General features: G+C 35.1%; 1 protein-coding gene across 1 annotated transcript in view; it reads right to left on the reverse strand.

Annotated features, from left to right (window-relative positions):
* Positions 1 to 4,039: 4,039 nt before the first annotated feature.
* Positions 4,040 to 21,848, reverse strand: part of EFCAB11 (EF-hand calcium binding domain 11) — a 79,418-nt gene continuing 61,609 nt past the window's right edge. Inside the window, exons 6-7 of the mRNA XM_052783721.1 lie at positions 12,586 to 12,598; positions 4,040 to 4,139 (exon numbers count right to left, since the gene is read on the reverse strand). Of these exons, the coding sequence (XP_052639681.1) occupies positions 4,040 to 4,139; positions 12,586 to 12,598 (113 nt within the window). The remainder of the gene's footprint in view (positions 4,140 to 12,585; positions 12,599 to 21,848) is intronic.

The raw sequence follows: 21,848 nt of genomic DNA on the forward strand, positions 1-21,848 counted from the left end.
TTGACTTGTCAGCCACCACCCACCCAGCTGATTAAAGATAGAAGACACAGTAACACTGGCACAAACCTAATGTACTATCTTTACGCTAAGTTTTATTTTGGGAACCTTATAGGGACATATTGCATATTCTATGATGTACTGCACATACTTATTTTCTGATTCTTCTGATTATTGAACAAATGGATTAAATACTCATTATTTGATACACCAGGGAAAAAAAAAGTAAACAAAATATTTCAGTGAGGACAGTCTTGATATTGAGCTTAATTGTTTGAATTCTTTTTCAGTCAAAGCTTTCCCAGATTTCAGTATACTATACTTGCAGGCTACCAGGAATGTTATGTTGCCCAAAGACCATAGTTTAACAACCACTCATTCAATCGATAAAATAATAGAATCATAGAATGGTTTGGGCTGGAAGGGACCTTGAAGATTACCTAGTTTCAACCCCCCCCTGCCATGGGCAGGGACACCTTCCACTAGACCAGGTTGCTCAAAGCCCCATCCAACTTCGCGCTGAACACTTCCAGGGATGGGGCATCCACAGCCTCTCTGAGCAACTTGTCCAATCTAAATCTACCTCTTTCAGTTTAAAACTGTTGCACCTTGTCCTGTCACTACAGACCTTGGTAAAAAGTCTAAATCATCCAAATCCTTTAAAAGGAAATTACAGATTACTAGATTTCAACAGCTATAGTGAATTACAGAAGCCCCAGGGGAAGAAAACAAATATACCTTGATAGTATTTATGGTTATATAATCTATCTATTTGCCATAAAATGGCAACAATAAGCTACATGTATGAAGTATCCACTTGCAAATAATTTAAACAGATGATTCCTCATTTGAAAACTTGAGAAAAGTAAATATTCTTTTTATGGATATTTTTAACAAGGCAATTCTGCTTGTTAAGTAACTGAGGTGTCAGAAAACAACAAAAAGTCTACATAATAAGAAAGCAAATGTGCTTATAAACTTGGAAAAGATAATATAACATTGTGGTAAGTAAATCCTGAAGATCCACCTCTGTGCTGTTCCATAGGGTACATGAATAATTATTTGTTGAAGAGCTATGGCTCCTTAGCTACTGCAACTCATTTATTCTGTGCTGGAGGTTCAGCCACAATTCAGTTCCCAGGGTTGTGTCCAAGACGGTAGCCATCAAACAAAAGAAAATTTATCTGGGCTGATATAATTCATATCATTGATGTCCTTACATGCTTGGAAATGTTGCAGATAAGAATGTAACCTGCTAATGAGTGTAGAGTTCCATTTTATGTCACTCCAGAGTTGACATGAGTTGTCAGAGTTGCAGCTTGTGTGCTAAGGCTGATCATAGCTCTTAGCTCTGCTGATCCTTTCATGTTGACCTTTCATGTTGAGCTGTTACATCAGCAATAGAAAACACAGAAAAATGAAGAGCATGTGGCCTCTTTCATCCAATAGCTGGGTACCTATTGCTTTTATTGTTTCCCAAACCATAACTGAGAATAGGCCACCACCTAACCCACCTAATAAATGTCATTCCTAATTTTATCAATTTGTAGTGATAGCTGAAGTGTTTCTGCAGTTTGCTAGCCAAAACCCAGATAAGCAGTAGCTAGTAATTAATTTTTATTCAACTATTCAGCAGGAAGAGTGTCACCAGGGCCTACTCAGTTCCACTCAGCTGTGGTCATCTGCAGTTTCTTTCTGTCAGTCCTCATGGGAGGAGAAATGAGAACACTTATGAACCTTTAATACAGTTCTGTTCTTTTCTAAAAAAATTTCCAACATGGTAAAATAATTTCATTGGCCTCTCCTGGAGTTTATGTTCTCAGTAATTCAGGTTCATAGCAACTTTTCAAGTCCTTGAGAAAACGAGGATTGAGAACATATGGAAATAAAAGAGATGATAGATAGAAAGCACTTTACTCTCTAGAGTTCCTCGCCATATATACAAGACATATATATTTCTTAAAATGAAAAGTATACAAAGACCATTCTGTCTGTTATAATATTTAACAGAAGACATATAGCGATATATTGTCAGCTATTTGGACAACAAATCACAGCTGGACGAGAAATATAAACAAGAGGCCATAGACTTTTTAACTGCTCCTTATAAACAAAATAATTATTTTTTAAATAAGTAAAATAATAAATAATAATAAAATAATACTGCATGGACTCAGTGTCTAGGAAGGGTACAGGGTCTGGGCACAATAAAAACTGAAGTCTTCTGACCAAAAAAATACAATGTAAGTAATATCACAGCAAATCATCATACATTTTTTCATGAATGTGTCTAGACCTGTAGCAACTATCCCTGTGAGATAATAATTCAATCATCTCCTGCATTTCATCAATTCCTGCAATTCATCTCCTGCATTGCTAATTAACATCCATGGTGATGATTCTCTTATGAAAACAGTCATCTATTGGGAAATGGCATTTTTATGGCAAAACCTCTAATCTATTAGCATGTCTTGCCATCACCTTTCAAAGGTAACACCAGTTTGCTCCCACTGATTAGCACATAAAGCATGCTATTTGAGTTACAGCTCATTTTGCCTAATGGGTATATCTGGTTCTTATATATAGAATCAGATACATCTGCTGATATATTCACTGTTTCCAACATCCTCCCATTATTTATATATTATCTGCCTTGGAATTAAAGAAAAGAAAGATTTCACTTTGCCTGTACCTAGTGAGATACATACGTGTAATGGGAACAGAAAACACAGACATCATTTTATAAATACTTTGCCTACATTCCAGAGTAAATTGTACTCTGGAATGCCTCACTAAAATTTGAAAGAAATTAGAGACTCTCTTAACTTAAGAGTAGAATTGATACTCTCTTCCTCTTACTGATCATTATTATTTGTTATTTATTTACAGTAGTATTAAGTATGTGCTATAGTCTGTAAGGTCACTTGAGGAGAGGGTTGCTTCTGGACAGTTTTAAAAGAAATCCTTAATCCAAGCAATTTAACAACTGGCAGGTAAACAGAAAAGAAGCAATAGAGTGGACCATATGATCAGAGACAGTGCCCATAATGAAATCTCTATTATCTGTTACTATCAATATGAGCACACAAAGGCGGTAGGAAGTAAGTGATCACAGATAAAATAAATTGAATAAGAAAGATTTATCTATCTCACTCTAGCACAGCTTGGATGGATGGATGTATATAAAGTTACAGCAGGAAAGAACACCTCCCAGTTACTGGATAAGAGAGAAAGAAGGGAAGATAGCTTTGTAGACAATGACAGTTTCTACATTATACTTCCCCTCAGCTGTTGGGAAATTCTCTGATCTTGCTAAAGTGTATATATATATCCAAATTCTTCCCTAAAAGTCAGCTGAAGGTTTGAATACACAGAATTTTCAGCCTCTGAGACTGAGGTTCATGATGTACACTTTAAAGATTTATTACCTCCATTTAAAAAATTGTTCAAAAAAAAAAAAAGATAAGTATTTATGCTTACTTTACTTCCTTACATACACAGTTCATGATAATTGTTCGGAAATAAATCAGGCAGCTAATTAACCAATAAATGTTAAATTAAAAAAAAAGTAATATATAAAAAAGAACAATATACAAAAGTGAAACAATAAAGACAGATATACTACTGATTTTAAAAAACCAGGCATTATCTGCCATAAATTTAATCGGTTTCTATACATGTAAGATATTGTGGTCTGTCAACAGAGGGCTGTTCAAAAAGTGAAAAAATAAATTTCTCAGTAACTGGAAATCAGAGTTGCTCCTTTTTCATCTGTTAAGTCAAAAAGTACGGAGTTACAGTTCCTAACTAGGGTGATTAGGAATCAATTGAGATTTCAAATATTTTAAGTATTCTACACACACATACACATGTAAATTAATACACCCAACTTGTCAACAGTAAAGCTTCAAAGGCTGTTCTTCAGAGCTACACTTACAGTCAAAGTTCTTAAAATGCTGGCTGAAACAAATGAAGTTTCATTGATTTTTGAATATCTTGAGATCTGAAGTTTTCACTTTGTCTTTTCACCAGAGAATATTCTTTAGGCAAAGTACACTGGTGATACTTCATCTTGTCTGTACTTCATTGCAGATTCAAACTCTTTGAAGCTGGTGCGGCCATCAGAATCTTGATCAACTTCTCTGTAAGAGAGAAGAGATTTGGTATTTAAAACCCAAAAGACATTATGTAAAACAGACATTATATTTAGCTGTTGATATCCAACACCAATATTGTTTTTGAAGAGCTCAAGACTCCTACCACTTGAATTCTATACAAAGAATTAATGAACTAAAAAATGCTTTTTGTGTAGTACATCTCATATGAGGATCTCAAAGATTTTTAAAAAAGAAGAACAAGTATCATTATGTGCATTCAACAGGATGTAAATGTTATTTACAATATGACTTGTGCAAATTTAGCACTTTTTAGCACAAATTTAGTTCTTACACCTCATCCCTAATTCCCCAAATTCAGTCACCTGTGGCAGAGATCCTCTAAGTTCTGTAACACAACATGCAACCCAAGACTTCTAGGTCTTAAGATACCACAAACTTACATTAAAAATTTCCCAAATTGCCCCATGACATTCCACATGCTGCAAGCAGCTTATTTTGAAACAAAGATTATGTTAACAGAAGACCTACTCCTTGTGGTTGTAAGAAAAAAAAGCTAATTTGTATGTTAGTATATGCTAAAGTGGATATTCCAATAGTCAAAAAAAGTCTCTGAAAAATAAAAGCTGTTAATATTTATTTCCATGACATAAGGTGATAGAAAATGGCAATTCAATTAATGCCACTAACACACAGGGTTAAGTTTTATCAAATACGTTTTGCAAAATTATTTGATGTAGTTATAAATTAGGCTGACAAAATAGTATTCTGTAAAGTATTTGTCTTAGTTCTGCCTAGCGTTCTTACTAGAAATATGACACTTATAAAAAAGTTAAAATTAAATAATAAAAAAAAATGATCAGTTGTTGGATCTCAACATTCGCTCATCATCTTGGAAAATATTTGACTGGTTTATACCGAGATGCAGTACATAATTTTATTCATAATTTGGAATAAAATTTATGATTATTACTGATAAAATTTACAGATGACACAAAGATTGCTAGAATTATAGTGCTACAAACTTTGCCATTACCATCAGTGTTCAATGGTAGTAGCCCTACCATCTTGCAGCATGCAAAATGGGATGCATCTTCTACATAGACAAAATTGAAAATTCCAAAATAATCCATGCTGTTTAGCAGAGACATATTTTATTATCCTTTGAATGCCCCGGAAATTTCAAAGAGATTCTATACCCTGAAGAACTAGTACAGCAATTCAGTTTTAAAGAAAGCCTTACACAAAGGGGTAGGATGTCCTGTTTGACACTTATTCTAAACGCGCTCTTGAGAAAAGCCTAGTAAAGGTAAAAGAAAATAATTTATTTACAACAGCTTCAAATATAGAAACACAGTTACAAAGGTTATGAAGACTGATAAGAGAAAACAGAAAACTGCTTACATCTGCCTATCCTTACCTCAGTTGCAAGCAGCTTCTCTAGATTATCCAGCTTTCAAGACATCAATGACTACCAAATCATGGGACTAAAGAAAGATTTCTTCTGAAAAAAATACTACATCTTTAAGTTTTTCTTCACAGAAGAGGGTCTTGATTTGTAATATGTGCTTCTCCTTTCCCTGAAGAAGGACTATTTAGATTAAAATGTTATTATTCTCTCCTTCAATAAAAATTATTAATCTTCATCTTTTTCAAGAATTCCTCAGACTACCAACTTCCCACCTCTTTGGAACTTTTAACATCATTTGGTAACATTCCTCTCATCTCTCGGCAATAAACAATCTGTACTAGTGCTTAACTTTGCTATCAATGAACTATTAACTTCTTGTGAAGTAGACTTGATCAGACAAAGTTCAAGCCTTATGGTGCAATAATGAACCTTACATAGCCATAAACATATGAAATGACACCCTGTTGTTATGGAAATATTTAAATTAAATTAATTCTTTCAGATCATTGTTGGCTCTAGATTAAGACTAAAACATGATGATATTCTATTGCTTTTCATGTGAGGACAAGTTTGAGGTGATGATCACCCTCAATCAAGTCTTTAGGGACAACATGATAGCTGGAGATGGACCAGTCACTCAGTTTCTTGGTGAAAGGGATCCTTTCAAACACCACATGTTATAATACAAAGAAATGCAAACTTATTCACCAGTGAAGAATGAATGCAGGTCATAATTACAAACTGGAGATGCTGTCCTGGAAAGCAGTGACTGAAAAGGACTGAGGAGTTGTAGAAAGTAATGAAATTAAGGTTATCTCCTACTGTGATGCTTTACATGAGAGGGTGAATATGATCCTTGAATGTATAGGCAGGGTAATATCTAAAACAAACACAAGACTGATTTTATTTCAGAATACGGTGTTAGGAGAATTGTGAAGGAAATACTGTGTCTACTTTCTGGTGCCAGCACTTCAAAAAGAATACTGAGAAACTTAAAAGAATTGTTACAATAACTACAGTAATTATACAAGTTCTAGAAAATATGCCTTATAATGAGACATTAAAATACTTTGTTCAAAAAAAGATTGGAGAACTGATCCAATCAAATCAAGACCATAGGTATCTCTAGGGAAAATATTTAGGATAGTAAATATCTTTTTAAGCCTACAAGGAAAGACATGATGATAGGCACAAGTTGAAGCCAAAGCTAGAAAAATTTATAACTTAAATAAGGTGGTTTCTGTTAAATGAGGTTGATGAGCTATTGAGGTAACTTACCCAGGGATATGGGAAGTGATACTTCCTTGATTTACCCTCCCTTGGTGTATTCTCTGTACGTTCAGGAGTTTCCTAAACCACACATGTATGTCTGCATGTAATTATTTGTGATGTATATTTATTACATGGATTTGTCTAACAGCTTTCTGAACTGATGTGAAGCCCACGGCTTGAGCACCTGCTCTATGATTAAGTACCACCTCTTATTTGTTTTGAACCTGCAAGTAATTTGATACTCCTTATAATTTAAGTACCTTTCTCAGTGACTATATGTATCAAAGGGTGCATAAAAGGGATCTGTTTTTAAAGATCAACCATTGAAGCATTTTTTTTTTAAAAAAGCCTATTTTAATGACAGTAATTATTAATATAACCTGTGCTGTTTGCAAGTAAATTAGTTCATTCAAAGAAAATGTACAGATTTAAATACCTGAGAGAATGTATAATAATCAAATAGCAAAATCTATTTTTTTAGTATTATGATGTATTCTCAGAATTTAATTCTGGAAGATCACTTTGTGAGTGTTTTAGAAGTTAGCGCTGACAATCTGGCTAAACTGAAGTTAATGGGAGTTTTGCCATTAATTTTCAGGAGGCAAGGATTTCACCCAAAATATCTGAGTTATGGGCATAAATCACACCTTTAATGTTTATATGTGTGCCTGTTTGGAAGTTGCTCTTGAAAAATGGCCCTCAACTTTACATGGTGTTTGTTCAACACCCTGAAAGCCACTAAATGACTCTTTGAATTAAGAATCACTTTCTGAACAACCTTTCAGCAGAGATTAGCAAGATATGTTGGGTGATAAATAAATGACAAATAAACTGGTAGGTAGTTAGCTGTTGTAATCTGAAGAAACACTACGTTTATTTAAATGTTATGGGGTTTTGGAGCCTTGCCAAAAGTAATCTGAAAGTGAGAATGGCCTTGGAGTGTTAAATTTTCATTTTCATCTAGCTGAAGCAAATGATATATTCATCCTTGTGACTATGAAAATACTATGTCACAGCATATTGATCTTTATTTCACAGGTCACTATTCATTTAACATTCTTAGTAAAATATATATAGACATATCAAGGTATGTAGTGCCTCGGGTAGATTGTCTGATCTTTCACTGAAAATTGAGTAATAATCAGCATCACAAGTTACTGACTGTGAGATATAAATTATTCTCTTATACAATTAGGTAATTGAAGACTCCCCAAATCACCTAAGTGTATTTTCATAGGAAACCGGATTAGATAAATGGTACTTTCCTTCTGACAGGAATATTTTAACTGTAAATCTGAGTAGAGTAAATGAATAACCTAAAAGACTAATGTTTAATATAAGTTGCCTCTTGAAGTTTTGTGTTTATTAATTCACTGAAATGAATACTTATCAGAAAAGTATCCACATGCAAATACAGCCTAGCTTTTTATTTTAAAAATAGCTGTATATACTAATCAGTTTCTTAAGCTTTTTCCCAACTAAACCCACAACAATTTACATGTGGTATGATCTTGTAGTTCCTGAGATAAAAACACAAATACAGAATTTGGCCAGAATGTTTCTTCTTTTTGTACAGAAAGACTCTCACATAAGCACTACCTTTTATGTGTAGGCACACAATTTGAAATATACTGTATCTATGTGATTTATACATAATTTTTTTCATTAATCCATCATATCTGTTCAAAACATGCAAAAGTATAGATCAAAGATTTTAATTCTACCCTGTATTTCTCTAGATAATTGAGTATCTGTCCTAAGTGGTGAATCACAGATTTAAGCAATCATTTCTATTACTTAAAAAAAAGAGTAGTGAATGCACTGCAGAGCCAGCAGAGACTGCCATTGAGTCGGCTTTCAACTGGTTAGCTCAGTAGGACAAGCCCCAAAGTCGAATAAGAGCCAGGATAAATTAAACGCTGCTCAGATCTCTGATGTCATGGCCATACATCAGATATATGCAAGTGAAGAAGGTGGCTTAAAACTAGCTTAGATTTCTCCACTATGTAAACATCCTTAGAGATCATTAATTATACTACTGAGGATGGATGGTCTTCACTTTGACTTTGAAAGAACTGAAGTTAACCCTTGGGAAGGAAGTTTTCATTTAATATATTTTATGCAGGCAGAAGTTTTCATAGAGATCAGTGAGGAGAAAACACCAGATATATCACATAAATGAAATACAGGAAGAGAAATATAACATATGGGATATACCATTGAGAATGAAAACTTCAAGGTTCCTTCTCAAAGCATCTACATGAATAGGGGTTCACTTTGGTTACTGCTAAAAAAAAAAGAAAAGAATAGTATTTCTTTAAAAGTAGTAGGAATGGTTACTTGACTTTCCAAATAATTGATTGTCTAATGTATGACTTAAAAGCATTAATAACACATTTAAGTTTGGGTAAAATAGCATTAACAGTTAACATAACTGAATATAAAAAGACTACCTTCTGTTTACAAATAAACATAAAGTTAGAAATTTGAGGAATTTTAAATACTTGTTTCCAAACACTTTTATTTTCCAGTTAAATGAGGTATTATGAGAAACAACAAGTTACAGAGGCCCCGACTTTCTATACACAGCTGCAATTTATCAAAAGCCTACATGTAGAGGCATAATACATGGCTTTTTATGCATTGCTATATAACAACCATTTTCTCAGAGCAGATGAAGACATAATAAGATATACCGTATGTATAAGTAACTTATTTCTGCAATAGTCCATGAACTAGAGTGATTTTCTTAATTGTCCGTATTTTTCCTCCACAATGAAAGACTTAGCAATATTATATACTAGTCCTCCTGAATTAGAGACAAAAGCATGCCAGGCACACAGGGCTGGGTCTTCAAATCACAATTTCTCTGCAATTTACATTTCCCTGGTTTTAGGACATACCAAGAATAGCAGTGGTTTTTCCCTATTTATTGTAGCCATACAAATGAGATTAAGCATTCATACACATTTCTATCATGAGTCTCCAAAACCTATGTATGTCAAGTTCCCTGCTATCTCAATATTTAGGTGTATATCGTGAGTAAAGAGAAGTTGTGCATTTTCTTTAGATTATTTCAGAGAAGTGCTAAGGAGTGCACTTTCCTGAATTACCATGCTAGATTGTATCTGAACTGCTCTTAATTACTGTGAGCCATTCAGCAGTACTGCCTTGCAACTCTCACAATACATTTATTGTCTCATTAAATATTTTCTACATTTCAAATGCTGTATCTTACTCAGACACCAGAGGCCAGCAGGATTGCTTGCTATGAATGATTTAGGCCTTGAGTCTTTTCTGCAAGTATTTCTGGACATAGTTCTTTTATGCTTAAGTTCCCAGCACCATTCAGGTCTAACAATGTCTGCCTTACTTTCATTCTTCTGACCTGGCTGTGACAATCCCAAACCCATTTTCTATTAAAATAACTTTTCTCATTGTATTATTTATGGAAATCTAATATGAACGTCATAGGGACCCAGTCTATGCAGGAAACCCCTGGTGATTTCATAAGGAAAAGGCACCTAAGAACCCCATTGCCTTTTTCACTAATATCAAATGACATTAAATTTTGATCTAACTTGTATTTTCAAGGAAGCAGAAGTGCTGAAGAAATGCAACTTACCTTGTGATCCAAGGATCTTCCTTTACTGCTTCTCCACTATTTCTGACACTATCTTTCCTCTGCTTCAGTCAGAAAATCTGGATTCAATTTCCAAGGGAACCATCTTTCCCATTAAAACTTTATCATCAGTTGTATGTGCCCTGGTGATAAAATTTTCCAACTTTTGTTTGTCTACTGTATGCAAATTCTATTTAACCTTATTACTGACATCCTTGTCATCCATGTTAATTTGCTCTAGAGCCACTTGTTACAATGTTCTCCCAACCCTCCTTGATGCACTGAGCTTCAAAGCAATATGGGTAAATGATACTTGGCTCTCATCCTGTTGGCCCTCATTTTAACTTATTCCTTGTGACTAGAACAATGTCAAAAGATCTGTAGGGTAACATGTTGCCTGCCTGCCATGAGTCGGAGATGACTGCTTTACTGCCTTGTATCTCAGATTAAATGTTAAGAACACGGGGCTCAGAATTTTCTTTTATGTCTTTGCTATCTGACTGAGAACTTCAGTCCTGACTTCTTTCTTTGGGAATTACAATACAAATAATAATTTTAAAAAACCTAAAAATAAGACAATTTACAAATACAGGTCTCTCAAACATGTTTTCATACTATATGGTCACAGTTTTATAAATTAATATTGGCTCCAATAGGCAATTATCATGAGCTGGAAAAATGACTCATATTAACTGGAAAAAGCCCCCTTTTTTTTTTCTCCTATGCAAACTGCTTATGGAAACAGCAACGAAAAGAACAGAACACTTTCTGAGACATTCCAAAGTACCAGCCTGTGAAACAAACTGATTCATAAAAATATTCCGTGTGATTACAATATAATTCCAGAGAGTAAGCAGAAATATCACTTGAATATGCATTAAACTATACCATGACTATACAGACCTGTGGGTCTACAACACCTGAAAACTTGTATTTCACAATTTGAATTGCTCTGAGTAAAAACTTACTACTTGACGATTATTCAGAAAAAAACTACTACCACCAAATAACCTGAAAACAATTGCTAGAAACTGCAGAAATTGATCACGTGTATATAATCTCAGCAGTTTAAGAATAAAGTTTTTGCATACAGAATTTAAAATTGATTATATCTTTTACATCCAAATTTTATTGCTATTACATTTATTTGATATTTTTAAACAAACCATCAGGGAACAATTTAAATCAGAGCCCAGACTTTCACTGCATTTAGAACCAAAGCTGTCATACTGATTGAGCAGTGAAAGTAAAAATTACACTTCATGCAAGGAGTCCCTGCCGAGGACAAAATGACCCACCGATTGAAGATTCAAAGATGACAGCTTCTTCAACAAGCTGCCTTCTCTTCTGATTAACCAGCTGGTTCTTTCTACTCATCCTGCTTGCTTCCTTGTTGATGGGATTCCTGCAGAGCTCCGCAGCTGTTTTGTTACTAATGCGTATATTAATTTCACTTCTTTAAAAACCTAAGTGTTGAGAAAAGCCATTCTGATCTTTAGTAAACATGTAAGAATTATGAAGATATGCCTGGTTTTGCTTCCTGAAACAGGACATGCTGTTGAGTACCAGCAGTCAGAAGTTCCAGTTAGGTAGGAGAGCTTAAGTAAGTATTTAAATTGTCATAGAATTATATTAAGGTAGAAAGGCACTTCACTTTACCTTCAATGCTGCTCAGGTTTTTGAAATTATTTTTAAAAGTAGAGAATGAATGAATTACTGCTGAGGGGAGAACTGCACCAACAATATACTGCCTTCAGTTATTTCTTCTCTGGGATAAATACTGTCCTTTCTTTCTGAGTGCACTGCCTTACTACTGCTCTCAATAACTGTAACATACTTTCTTCTTGATGCCCAATTTTCTACCTGCAATGTTCCTTATCCATTGATGCATGCTTTCCCTGATTTTCTTCTCTCTGAACAATGGAAATAGTCTTGGACACCCTAGTCCTGCCAAATTTTGTCCCTTCTTTCTTAACTGGTTCTTTTTTCTGAAGTCTTTATCACTCATGCTGTGGTTGATCCCATGGGTCTAGTAGTGGTAGTTGGGTGGAGTAACTCTTCAGTTTATTTCTCCGAACACTTCTCCGTAAGCAAACTACCCCAGACCCTCTTCTCTTGGTCACTTCTGCTTTTTTTTTCTGCTGACCAGGAGAGCACCATGGAAGAACCTCTGAGCCTCTACTTCTCTGAGTGTGTTTCATAGCTTATCTTGAATTTTTTGGTGTGCAGCTGCCCACTGTAGTTTGTCTCCTGACAGCTTCTCACTCTCTTTCACTCAGGAAAAATAATTTACCCTTTGAATATAAATGACCCTTGCTTATGTCAATATTTTTTACTGCTTGTTCTTAAGCTTCTGCCTCTTAGAAAAGATCTACTGAAGTCTACAATGATCTCCAGGTTTTATAAGTGAATTAAGAAATGCCTTGCAGAGCTCAGGAAAGAACTGCCATTTGGAATCACTACCAAATGTGTGTGTTTCTGTCAGATTTATTTAATGAGCAGTTGTAGGAACAACACCATTAATAAATATTTTCATCCCTGACTTAGAATTAAGTAGAATTTATATTATATGTATTATTATAATATATAATAATATAATTATATGTACAACATAATATATAATATATAATACTTAATAGAGATTATTTAATGCATAATACAGAATGTAATCATTATATAATTATACAATCTTATATAATATTATAATTATAAATATTATATAATTTATGGATGATTCAGAGAATGATGCAACAGTATGCAACATGGTAGACATAGTAGTTGGATACAACAGTCTGAATTGTGCAGTAAGCTTGCCTGTTCAAACAAAATCAGTTTTTGCAGAGTCAGAACTAGAAGCCTAGAAAAAAGAAATGCAGATTATATCCTCAATGGGAGGTTTATCATAGAAAGATGATCATAAAGAGCTCTGGAATCTTAGTGGAAAAGCAACCCAGCATGAGCTTTTAAGGAGCAGTCAAGACATAAAGAGTGAACCCGGTTTTAGTTACACAAATAAGGGAGAAGTGCTATTTATGCTGCAGATGCAAAATGCCATGGATAACACCAATACTGGAATACTGCATTCAACCCTGGTGTCTGTTTTTTGAAAAGAATACTTAAAACATTAGATGATGCAGAAACCTAGCCTGCCAAAAAATCATTTGGAAACAGAAATTGCCCAAGGAATTCAGTTCCTCTGTTTCCATCAGACACTGTTGACATGACCATAGTGTACCTCCATAGAGAAGATACTCAATATCAAAGGGCTAGTGAACCAGAACCAGTGACAAAGGCTAAGAAGAGACAAAATGAAGAATAAACCAAAAATGTTTAGGAAAAAAACAATCAAATTATATAGCCTGTAATGTACAAATATTCAAGCTAGTATCTTTAAAAAATCTTAATCACTATGCTTACATCAAAAGTTCAGATTTTACTAAGTGTAACTGCTTTAAAACCATCATCCTTGCTGAGGAGTAGACACCTAACTTTAGAGCTACTAATTCTGTCTTTAATTGCTCAGTAAAAGCACTGAGGCTGACTCAGAGATTGACTATTTTCTCCATAGTACTAACTCATCAGATGAGGAAAAAAGGGAGTTTAAAAATCAAGGGTTTAGATATATTTAATGTATTTAATATTTCCATCCTTTTATTTCCTCTGAATAGATTTATTTGAAAACATGAAATGCCTTACTTCATGGCTACATATTTAACTATTCTAATCATTAATATTAGTCTTCTGCTGTTGCCTAAAAGCCCCAATCAGGCTTGAGGTCTCATTTAACAAGGAACTATAAAATACAGAAGACAAAACCTGTTAAAAATGAGCTTATACCTAAAAAAGAAGACATGAAAAAAACTAATCAAAGTAGATGCGTACTAGTCCAACCAAGTGCTGTCTAAATTGGAACTTAAGTTAAAACTTCCTTAGACTCCAGGTGGCAAATGGTCACCCTGCTTTCCAGAGCTGCTGAATCTTTGCGATAGCTCATTAGACATCACTTTGCTTAGCCAAGGATCCCGTGTGACAGTTGTTTGGCCTTGCTTAGCCAAGGATCCCGTGTGACAGTTGTTTGGCCTTGCTCACCCAGGTTTGGTAGAAGTGGAGGAGGGCACGTACCCACCTAAAGCTCCAGTTTGAGCAGATGGTCACCTGCACTCTCCCTGTGTTCCCTGGAGAAGTGTAAATAGTTAAACATCATCAAGAACTGAATTCAATGTAACTAGATGGTGTCCAATTTTTGCCTCCTTCATATCCTCACATTTTTTATTCTAATACTGTAAAAGAAGAATACTATTCTCTAGCTAACTTGCAGACTGCAGGAAAAAAACACATACATATATTTCATGGTTTTTCTTACTATTTAAAGCCGCACTCTCAGATCTTGCAAGCTAGGTAGGATCAGATCTGAAAAGTTTCAAATAAAATGCATACATTGGCAAAGAACAATGTTAGTGTTCCAATATTCATTCCTCTAAGTCATTCCTGAAACAATGTTCTAGCATGGACAAAGTAGATACTCTGTGACATCAGCTGCTATCTTTCTACAAAGATTAAAGTTGAGTATTGAAGGTCATGGGCACATGAATAGGCTGAGAGGTGGTGAGTTGAGCTCTCCTATTTGTCCAAAGCTGCAAACCCATGATGCAAACTTTGAAAGAAGTGGCAAGTGTCCTCCTTGATGAATGATGCAATTTTCTCACACTCTTAAATGTTTATCTTTCATGAACAGCCTGCTTGTTTCTCATGCTTTCAAATGCACATCTGCTCATCTGTGTGCAGCTGCTGTGCTGCAGCAACGTTTATGCTTTGAACTTCACAAGTTAAGATGGCACCTTGACGTGGTAGCACTACATGCACCCGTCTGAATCCAATGTCATATTCAAAAGATATTCTTGCTAGATCTTGATTACTATATTCTTGTTGCCTACGCTTTCAACTGGATGCTACCAATCACCTGTCATGATCTGAATTTGTTGCAGGACATAGGTAGAAAGAGCATTACAGTCACACTCAGACAATCCACACTATCAGCACCGTAGTCATCCCTGCTCCCTTTTTTTTACCTCTCTGCAGCATTTGCCATAGCTAATGAACTATGAACTGTACGTAAAAGAGGCTGACTCTTTTGAAACAGTTTATTTCAAGAGAGCCAAAACGAGAGAGGAGCAGTAGAAAAATGTAGCTCACAGTTCCCTTTTTCTTCAACCTTATTTAAAATACAGACACAGAGACTGAAAGAACTGGAAAGGTGTCGTGAACTCCAGTGAAAACACTACGTAGGCATTACAAAATTCCACCCTTTTATCATATTGTATTGCTCACAGTAACACAATGTCACCAAACTGCCTCAGTACTTGAGCTCATGGATAAAAAGCATAAGATAGAAGCAGAAACTGAGAAAAAGATAAGTTACACTTGGTGGCAGGAAGAAATGCTTTAAGGAGCTTGTGGCACAGTGAAGTACCTACTGGCTGATGTTACACAACCCCATTTAGGCAAGTTAGTCTATAATTTAGAACTGATCCTGGACTTCTCTCTCTGACAATAACTCTAAAACAGGTACAAGAATTCATCCTGTCCTTACTGTTGATGATTTGGCCTCTGCAATATGTGCTTTTGTCACCTTTCAGCTGGACTACAGCAATGCAATATCCTGGGCAGAAAGCCATTAGCCCTTAGGAAACTCAAAATAGTACAGAACACAGCAGCACATTTCCGCTGCAACCCAGGGTACTACAAGCACATCAAATCTGCTTTCATATTCTACAGTAGCTCCTATAAAATACTGAGCCAATTTTTATGTCTTTGTCATTATCTTTAAGGTGTCCAATAGTCTAGGAACAGAATACCTAAAGGATCAACTGGGAACCTGCAGCTCTGTCCCATTAAGGACAAAGCTTATTTTGTGCTGTAGGTAGAGCTTTGACAGAGAATAGTCTAAAGCAGTTGAACAAATGCTCGTAACATTTAAAGCATCATCACTTGCTATTAAGTACAAGATGTACTTTTTGGATCTTAATCTCAATAACTAGTCCTCTTGTAATAATAATACAGCAGTTTGAAACAGAATCACAAAAATCTAACAACTTTTTGTTTGCTGTAATAGAAGACAATGAAGGAAAATAGAATCACACTTAAGTGTTACCCCTATTTGTTCTGGAAATGACTCAGCTATAAAGATAATAAAGTACGTATAAATATCTGAGTAGAAGAGCATTCGCTGTTTCTTCCAAGTGTAGTGGCACTGTATGTCTTACATGAATGAGGATATTCCATGTCAGTGATGATTAATCTAACTGTTAAAAAAAAATACATCAGAGAAACGTGTTTTAGAAACCTTTAGGAAAAAAGCAAAATATTAAGAGGCAACGTAAAAATTTCCAAACCACTTAAAAAGTTTGAGGCTCAAAGTGTAATTTATTTTCAGTGAGACAGAATTGTAAATGCCTAACAGACCCAGAAAGTAATGTGTGTGTTAGGCACTTTTAGTAATTCTATTTAAATTTTATTAGACAGTAATATATTTAAGGTGATATAAAACCCTGAATTTCTCATGCCACATCTCATGTGCAAAGATTAAATTTAAAAAAGGACTGGAAATCCAGAAACACTCTATTCAGCAAAGGATAAATATAAATGAAAATTTCTTCAGGGATATACTAATCTTAGTAACTCTGTACAAATTATCAAAATGGATGCCATATAATATTAACAAAAACATTGGTTTTATCAACAAAAACTGTTCTGTAATCAATTCACCTTAGGAATACTATGAATTATATAATCATTATGCAATAAAGGCTTTTGAAAACTGATGATTATTCAAGTGAAAGGTCCTGCCTCCCATTAAGTCTTCTCTGAGGCATCAAGTTCCCATTTTCTACACCTAATTCAGGCACAAAAACATTTCTCAATTTCTTAATTGTATTTATTAGCATCAATGTAAATAAGAGAGTTTGAAATCTTACCTCCAGCTTATCAGTTCCTGTTAGATAGATTTACACTCTAAATGTCACTCAAGTCTTCAAGTAAGGGGACAGTTACAAGGAACCGTAAGTATATTAACATTAATGGAAAGAAATCCGTCTGTCTTAAACACTGTGATACCAAAAAGGAGATCAAATAATTTTTATTTCAAATATATAATCACTTCAACTGAGCTATCCAGTACCATCTTGAAGTTGATTATAAGATGAAAGAAATGGGACAGAGATGGTAATCATTTAATCCCTTAAGAACAGCTATTCTGAAGAGCTTTCCACTTTGTGCTCAACAGTATTCTAGTATGTTATGATCCAGCTAGAAAAGAAGTATAATGGTGAGGAAAATTATGTTTCCAGTAACAGAATTTTCACAGTAACGGAAAGTTCTACAAGAGAAGCAATACAGGCAAACTGACCACTTTAACAGATGGTGTCATAGATGAGTGTGCTGATGCAGTCTTTGACAGTGACGAGTTCCTATCATCAGCTGCGGTGAGGATTTGTAACTTCAGAACTAACCTAGCAGAGATTAATACATATAAGCCAGTCCTGGCTGCTGAGGATATATACGCACATGGGACTGGATGGGGTGAGAGACAGCACGGTTCTGCCTGTACACTCAGTGATATATTCAAACAAAATCCTAGTCGTGATTCCCAGACTGAAGATGCAGACAGATGACACACCAATACCCACGCAGCTTCCAGGTAGGCTGTGGGAAAAGAAGGCAGTGCAGCTGCTCAAGAGGTAGTTCCATGGACCCCCTGAGGACGTTTGACTAAGTACAACCAACCTATTTGCCAGCTTGCTGGTGTTCTTTGCTGCTAAGAGACTGTGGTGGATCCCCGGAAGAAGCATGCCTGGGGTGTCCTGAGGTCTGCAGGAACATTGTTGTCCCCGTGGAACCCCGACACCACCTTCCCGCAGGGTGGGCAGCAGAACACCGCTTCCAAAACAGCTTCCTACCGAGAGCTCCCCGTCTATGCTGTGTCTTTAAAAGAGCATGAAAATGACTGTATAACCTTCCTACCAGGTAATTTTTGCCAAGTCTGCTTTTACATTTTCAATTGCAATTTTGAAATACTTCAGAGAAGCTTGTCTATGACTGTCAAATGTTTTAACCAGATGCCCCTTGGTGGCTGAGTAAACATGGAACTACCATTGCATTGAGATCTAAATCAAACTTGCATGTGGTCTAAAAGACTAGTTTCAAGAAGAAAACTAGTAAAAATACCACTAAAGCAACTAGCACAGCAACATTTGATTAAACTTGATTTGTAAGATCTGTTTTGTATACAGGTTACCAAATATTTATGATGTCCTGGTTTCAGCTGGGATAGAGTTAACTGTCTTCCTAGTAGCTGGTACAGTGCTATGTTTTGAGTTCAGAGCGAAGAATGTTGATAACACTGATGTTTTCAGTTGTTGCTCAGTAGTGTTTAGACTAATGTCAAGGATTTTTCAGCTTCTCATGCCCAGCCAGTGAGAAAGCTGGAGGGGCACAAGAAGTTGGCACAGGACACAGCCAGGGCACCTGACCCAAACTGGCCAACGGTGTATTCCATACCATGTGACGTCCCATCCAGTACAGAAACGGGGAAGTGGGGGGCAGGGATTCGCCGCTCGGGGGACTGGCTGGGTGTCGGTCGGCGGGTGGTGAGCAATTGCACTGCGTATCATTTGTACATTCCAATCCTTTCATTATTGCTGTTGTCATTTTATTAGTGTTATCATTATCATTATTAGTTTCTTCTTTTCTGTTCTATTAAACCGTTCTTATCTCAACCCACGGGTTTTGCTTCTTTTCCCGATTTTCTCCCCCATCCCACTGGGTGGGGGGGAGTGAGTGAGCAGCTGCGTGGTGTTTAGTTGCTGGCTGGGGTTAAACCACGACAATGACTAATTTAATTTCTTTTTATAATATTCTATGTGGTCTAGGGAGGACAGCATTCAACATAGGTTATCCTTTTCAAACCACAACACAATTTCCTTGAACAAAATAAAACAAAACCAATGGAAAATAGGAACTAATATCAGTTATTGTGCTACACAAAGGGAACAGTATACAACATAGAGCTCTGGTTCGTAATATTGCCATGTGTTGTTAACAGCAGTTGGAATTAGTACGTACCTCTTGACTTACTGAAGCACAGAGATACAGTCATAATAGGTTTGTATTAATACTTCACTTAGTAGACCTATCACACTGCATCTTCTACCTTCAGATTTACATAACTGATTCCTTAAACTATGCATGAACTGGAATATTATTTAAAGATTCAGTTTCTGAAGTCAACTTCAGATACACAACTTTTCCATAATATTTTATAGAAAAAGGAAGAATGTGAACATTTTGTTACATGCGCTACTGGAAAAACTAAAATGTCAACAAGACCTCTTTTTAAAGCATTGGTAGTCATATGAGATTTTGTAATTTGTATGTACTTGGCTTTCAATAAGATTGTTTGCTAAAATATTTCTATGCTTAGTGAAAAATTATTATCTCTCAATTAATTTTATTTGCATCAGAAAGTCTCCTTGTGATCATCTATTGATACTACTAATTAACCAGAACAGACTTCTCAGTCTTCTGTGTACTTTAAGAAATATAGGCACTATGGTTTCTGTGACTAGCATTACATGAAAGATAAATCCTTCATGAGGTAAGTAAGAATTACTGAAGCACGCAGTCAACCTTATACCTTTTATTATTACATTCTGCCTACCTAAACAACTCTCTGTAATTGCATACAGTAAGCCTTACGTATTGATTCCAACTTAGTTCTTGCATTACCATACATTTCTGCCACATTTCTCCTCAGAGGTGCCTTTATTGCAGTGATGGGTTAATGAGTTTGCATTTATGATTGTGAAATGTGAACTGATGCAAAAATGCAAGTTTCTAAAAGTATTTGTATTCTACTCTGTAAATCATAAATTTTTTTCCAGTACCAATAGGCCAGACTATATTATTTGTTTTGAGGCATAAATCTGAAGGAACATCAATCAGGAGGTAATACTAAATTCTGAAAACAGTATCAGGAATTTACACATTTCACTGATGCTATCTGCATTCTAGTAAGAGTATGTCACATGATGGACACCTTAAATACTTGCATTCAAAGAAATAATATTTTAGTGTTCTGTTTTCTCCCACATTTTTCCTATGCACCTCCATGTCAATTTGAGAGCACAGCAAATAAAATTTTTCTAGATATTAAGAGACATTTTAGGAAATTATTTTAGGAAACTATTTTAAAAACAAATGAACTTGAAAAAAGTGTTAGTTACAATGAATCTGAAATCACTTTTGTGCTTTGTTTTTTCTATTTACTAAATATTATTGGGCAAAAAACATTGTTTAAGAGGTAAAAATAGCATGAGCTGTGCGTCAGACTTGTTTCACTTTGAGGTTTTCAGGTATTTATGACTTCTTATTAATTCTTCTCATTTTTCTCCCTGTTTAGCAACTGGATTCACCATCTGTTTCAGTATAAAGCATCACATAAGAGTAGCGTAGAACTGGATAACATAAACTGCCTCAAAAGCTGCCTTGATAAAAACAGATGGGATCATACAAAGATAATCTTTAAATGTGCAGTTGCTGAAGTTATACTTTTTCTTTATAAAAGGGAACTTTCAGTATTTATTTAAAGAAAACCAGGCCAGCTATCTAGACTATTTCAGTAAAAGATATGTTACTCTATACTTTAAACACTGAACAAAACTATCATTAAACCTGCACACTTCATTAGGTGTGCTCCTATACAGCAGTATTGTATTCAACAAGAAGTAAAGATATGCATCAAAGCATAAAAATACAACTACATACTAAAAGCAGTTTTAAGAAGAAAACAGTAGAGGTAAATAAATTTCTTCTCAGATTTACAGAAATCATAAATTCAGAAGAAATCCTAGTTATTTACTAAACTTACTAAATAAATATGTTTTATAGAATTCATTATTCTACACTGGCCAAACCATATTTTCATTAAACTGTCTTTATTTACATTAAAAAAAGACTTTATAGATGTACTAAAGAAGAATAACCTGGTTTTACCAATATCATATTAAAGTTATTTCAAGATGCACAATACGAGCACTTGCTAAGTCTCAGAAAGAGAAGCAACACATTTATATTCAAAATTCCTAAAGAAAAAGAAGGCTATTTACCAGTCCATGAAGCTAGAGCTTTCTATTTCAGCCAATCCCCACTACTGGGAAGCGCATGCTTTCACTGTGGAAAGCAGAGGTCTGTGAACCAGGTGTATGCTACATCACGAATACCATATTCCATACTGAGTTTCATTAAAAGCTATGTTGTTTGCTGTTGTGGGGACATCCACAGACTAATTTAAAGAAAAGCCCTAAAGAAGTGAGAAAATCAGAGAATTTACACTTAAATTCTTCCACCCACTGGTAAAATTTCTTTTTCTTCCAGG

The sequence above is a fragment of the Harpia harpyja genome, chromosome 3 (assembly GCF_026419915.1).
Source record: "Harpia harpyja isolate bHarHar1 chromosome 3, bHarHar1 primary haplotype, whole genome shotgun sequence".
Taxonomy (NCBI): domain Eukaryota; kingdom Metazoa; phylum Chordata; class Aves; order Accipitriformes; family Accipitridae; genus Harpia; species Harpia harpyja.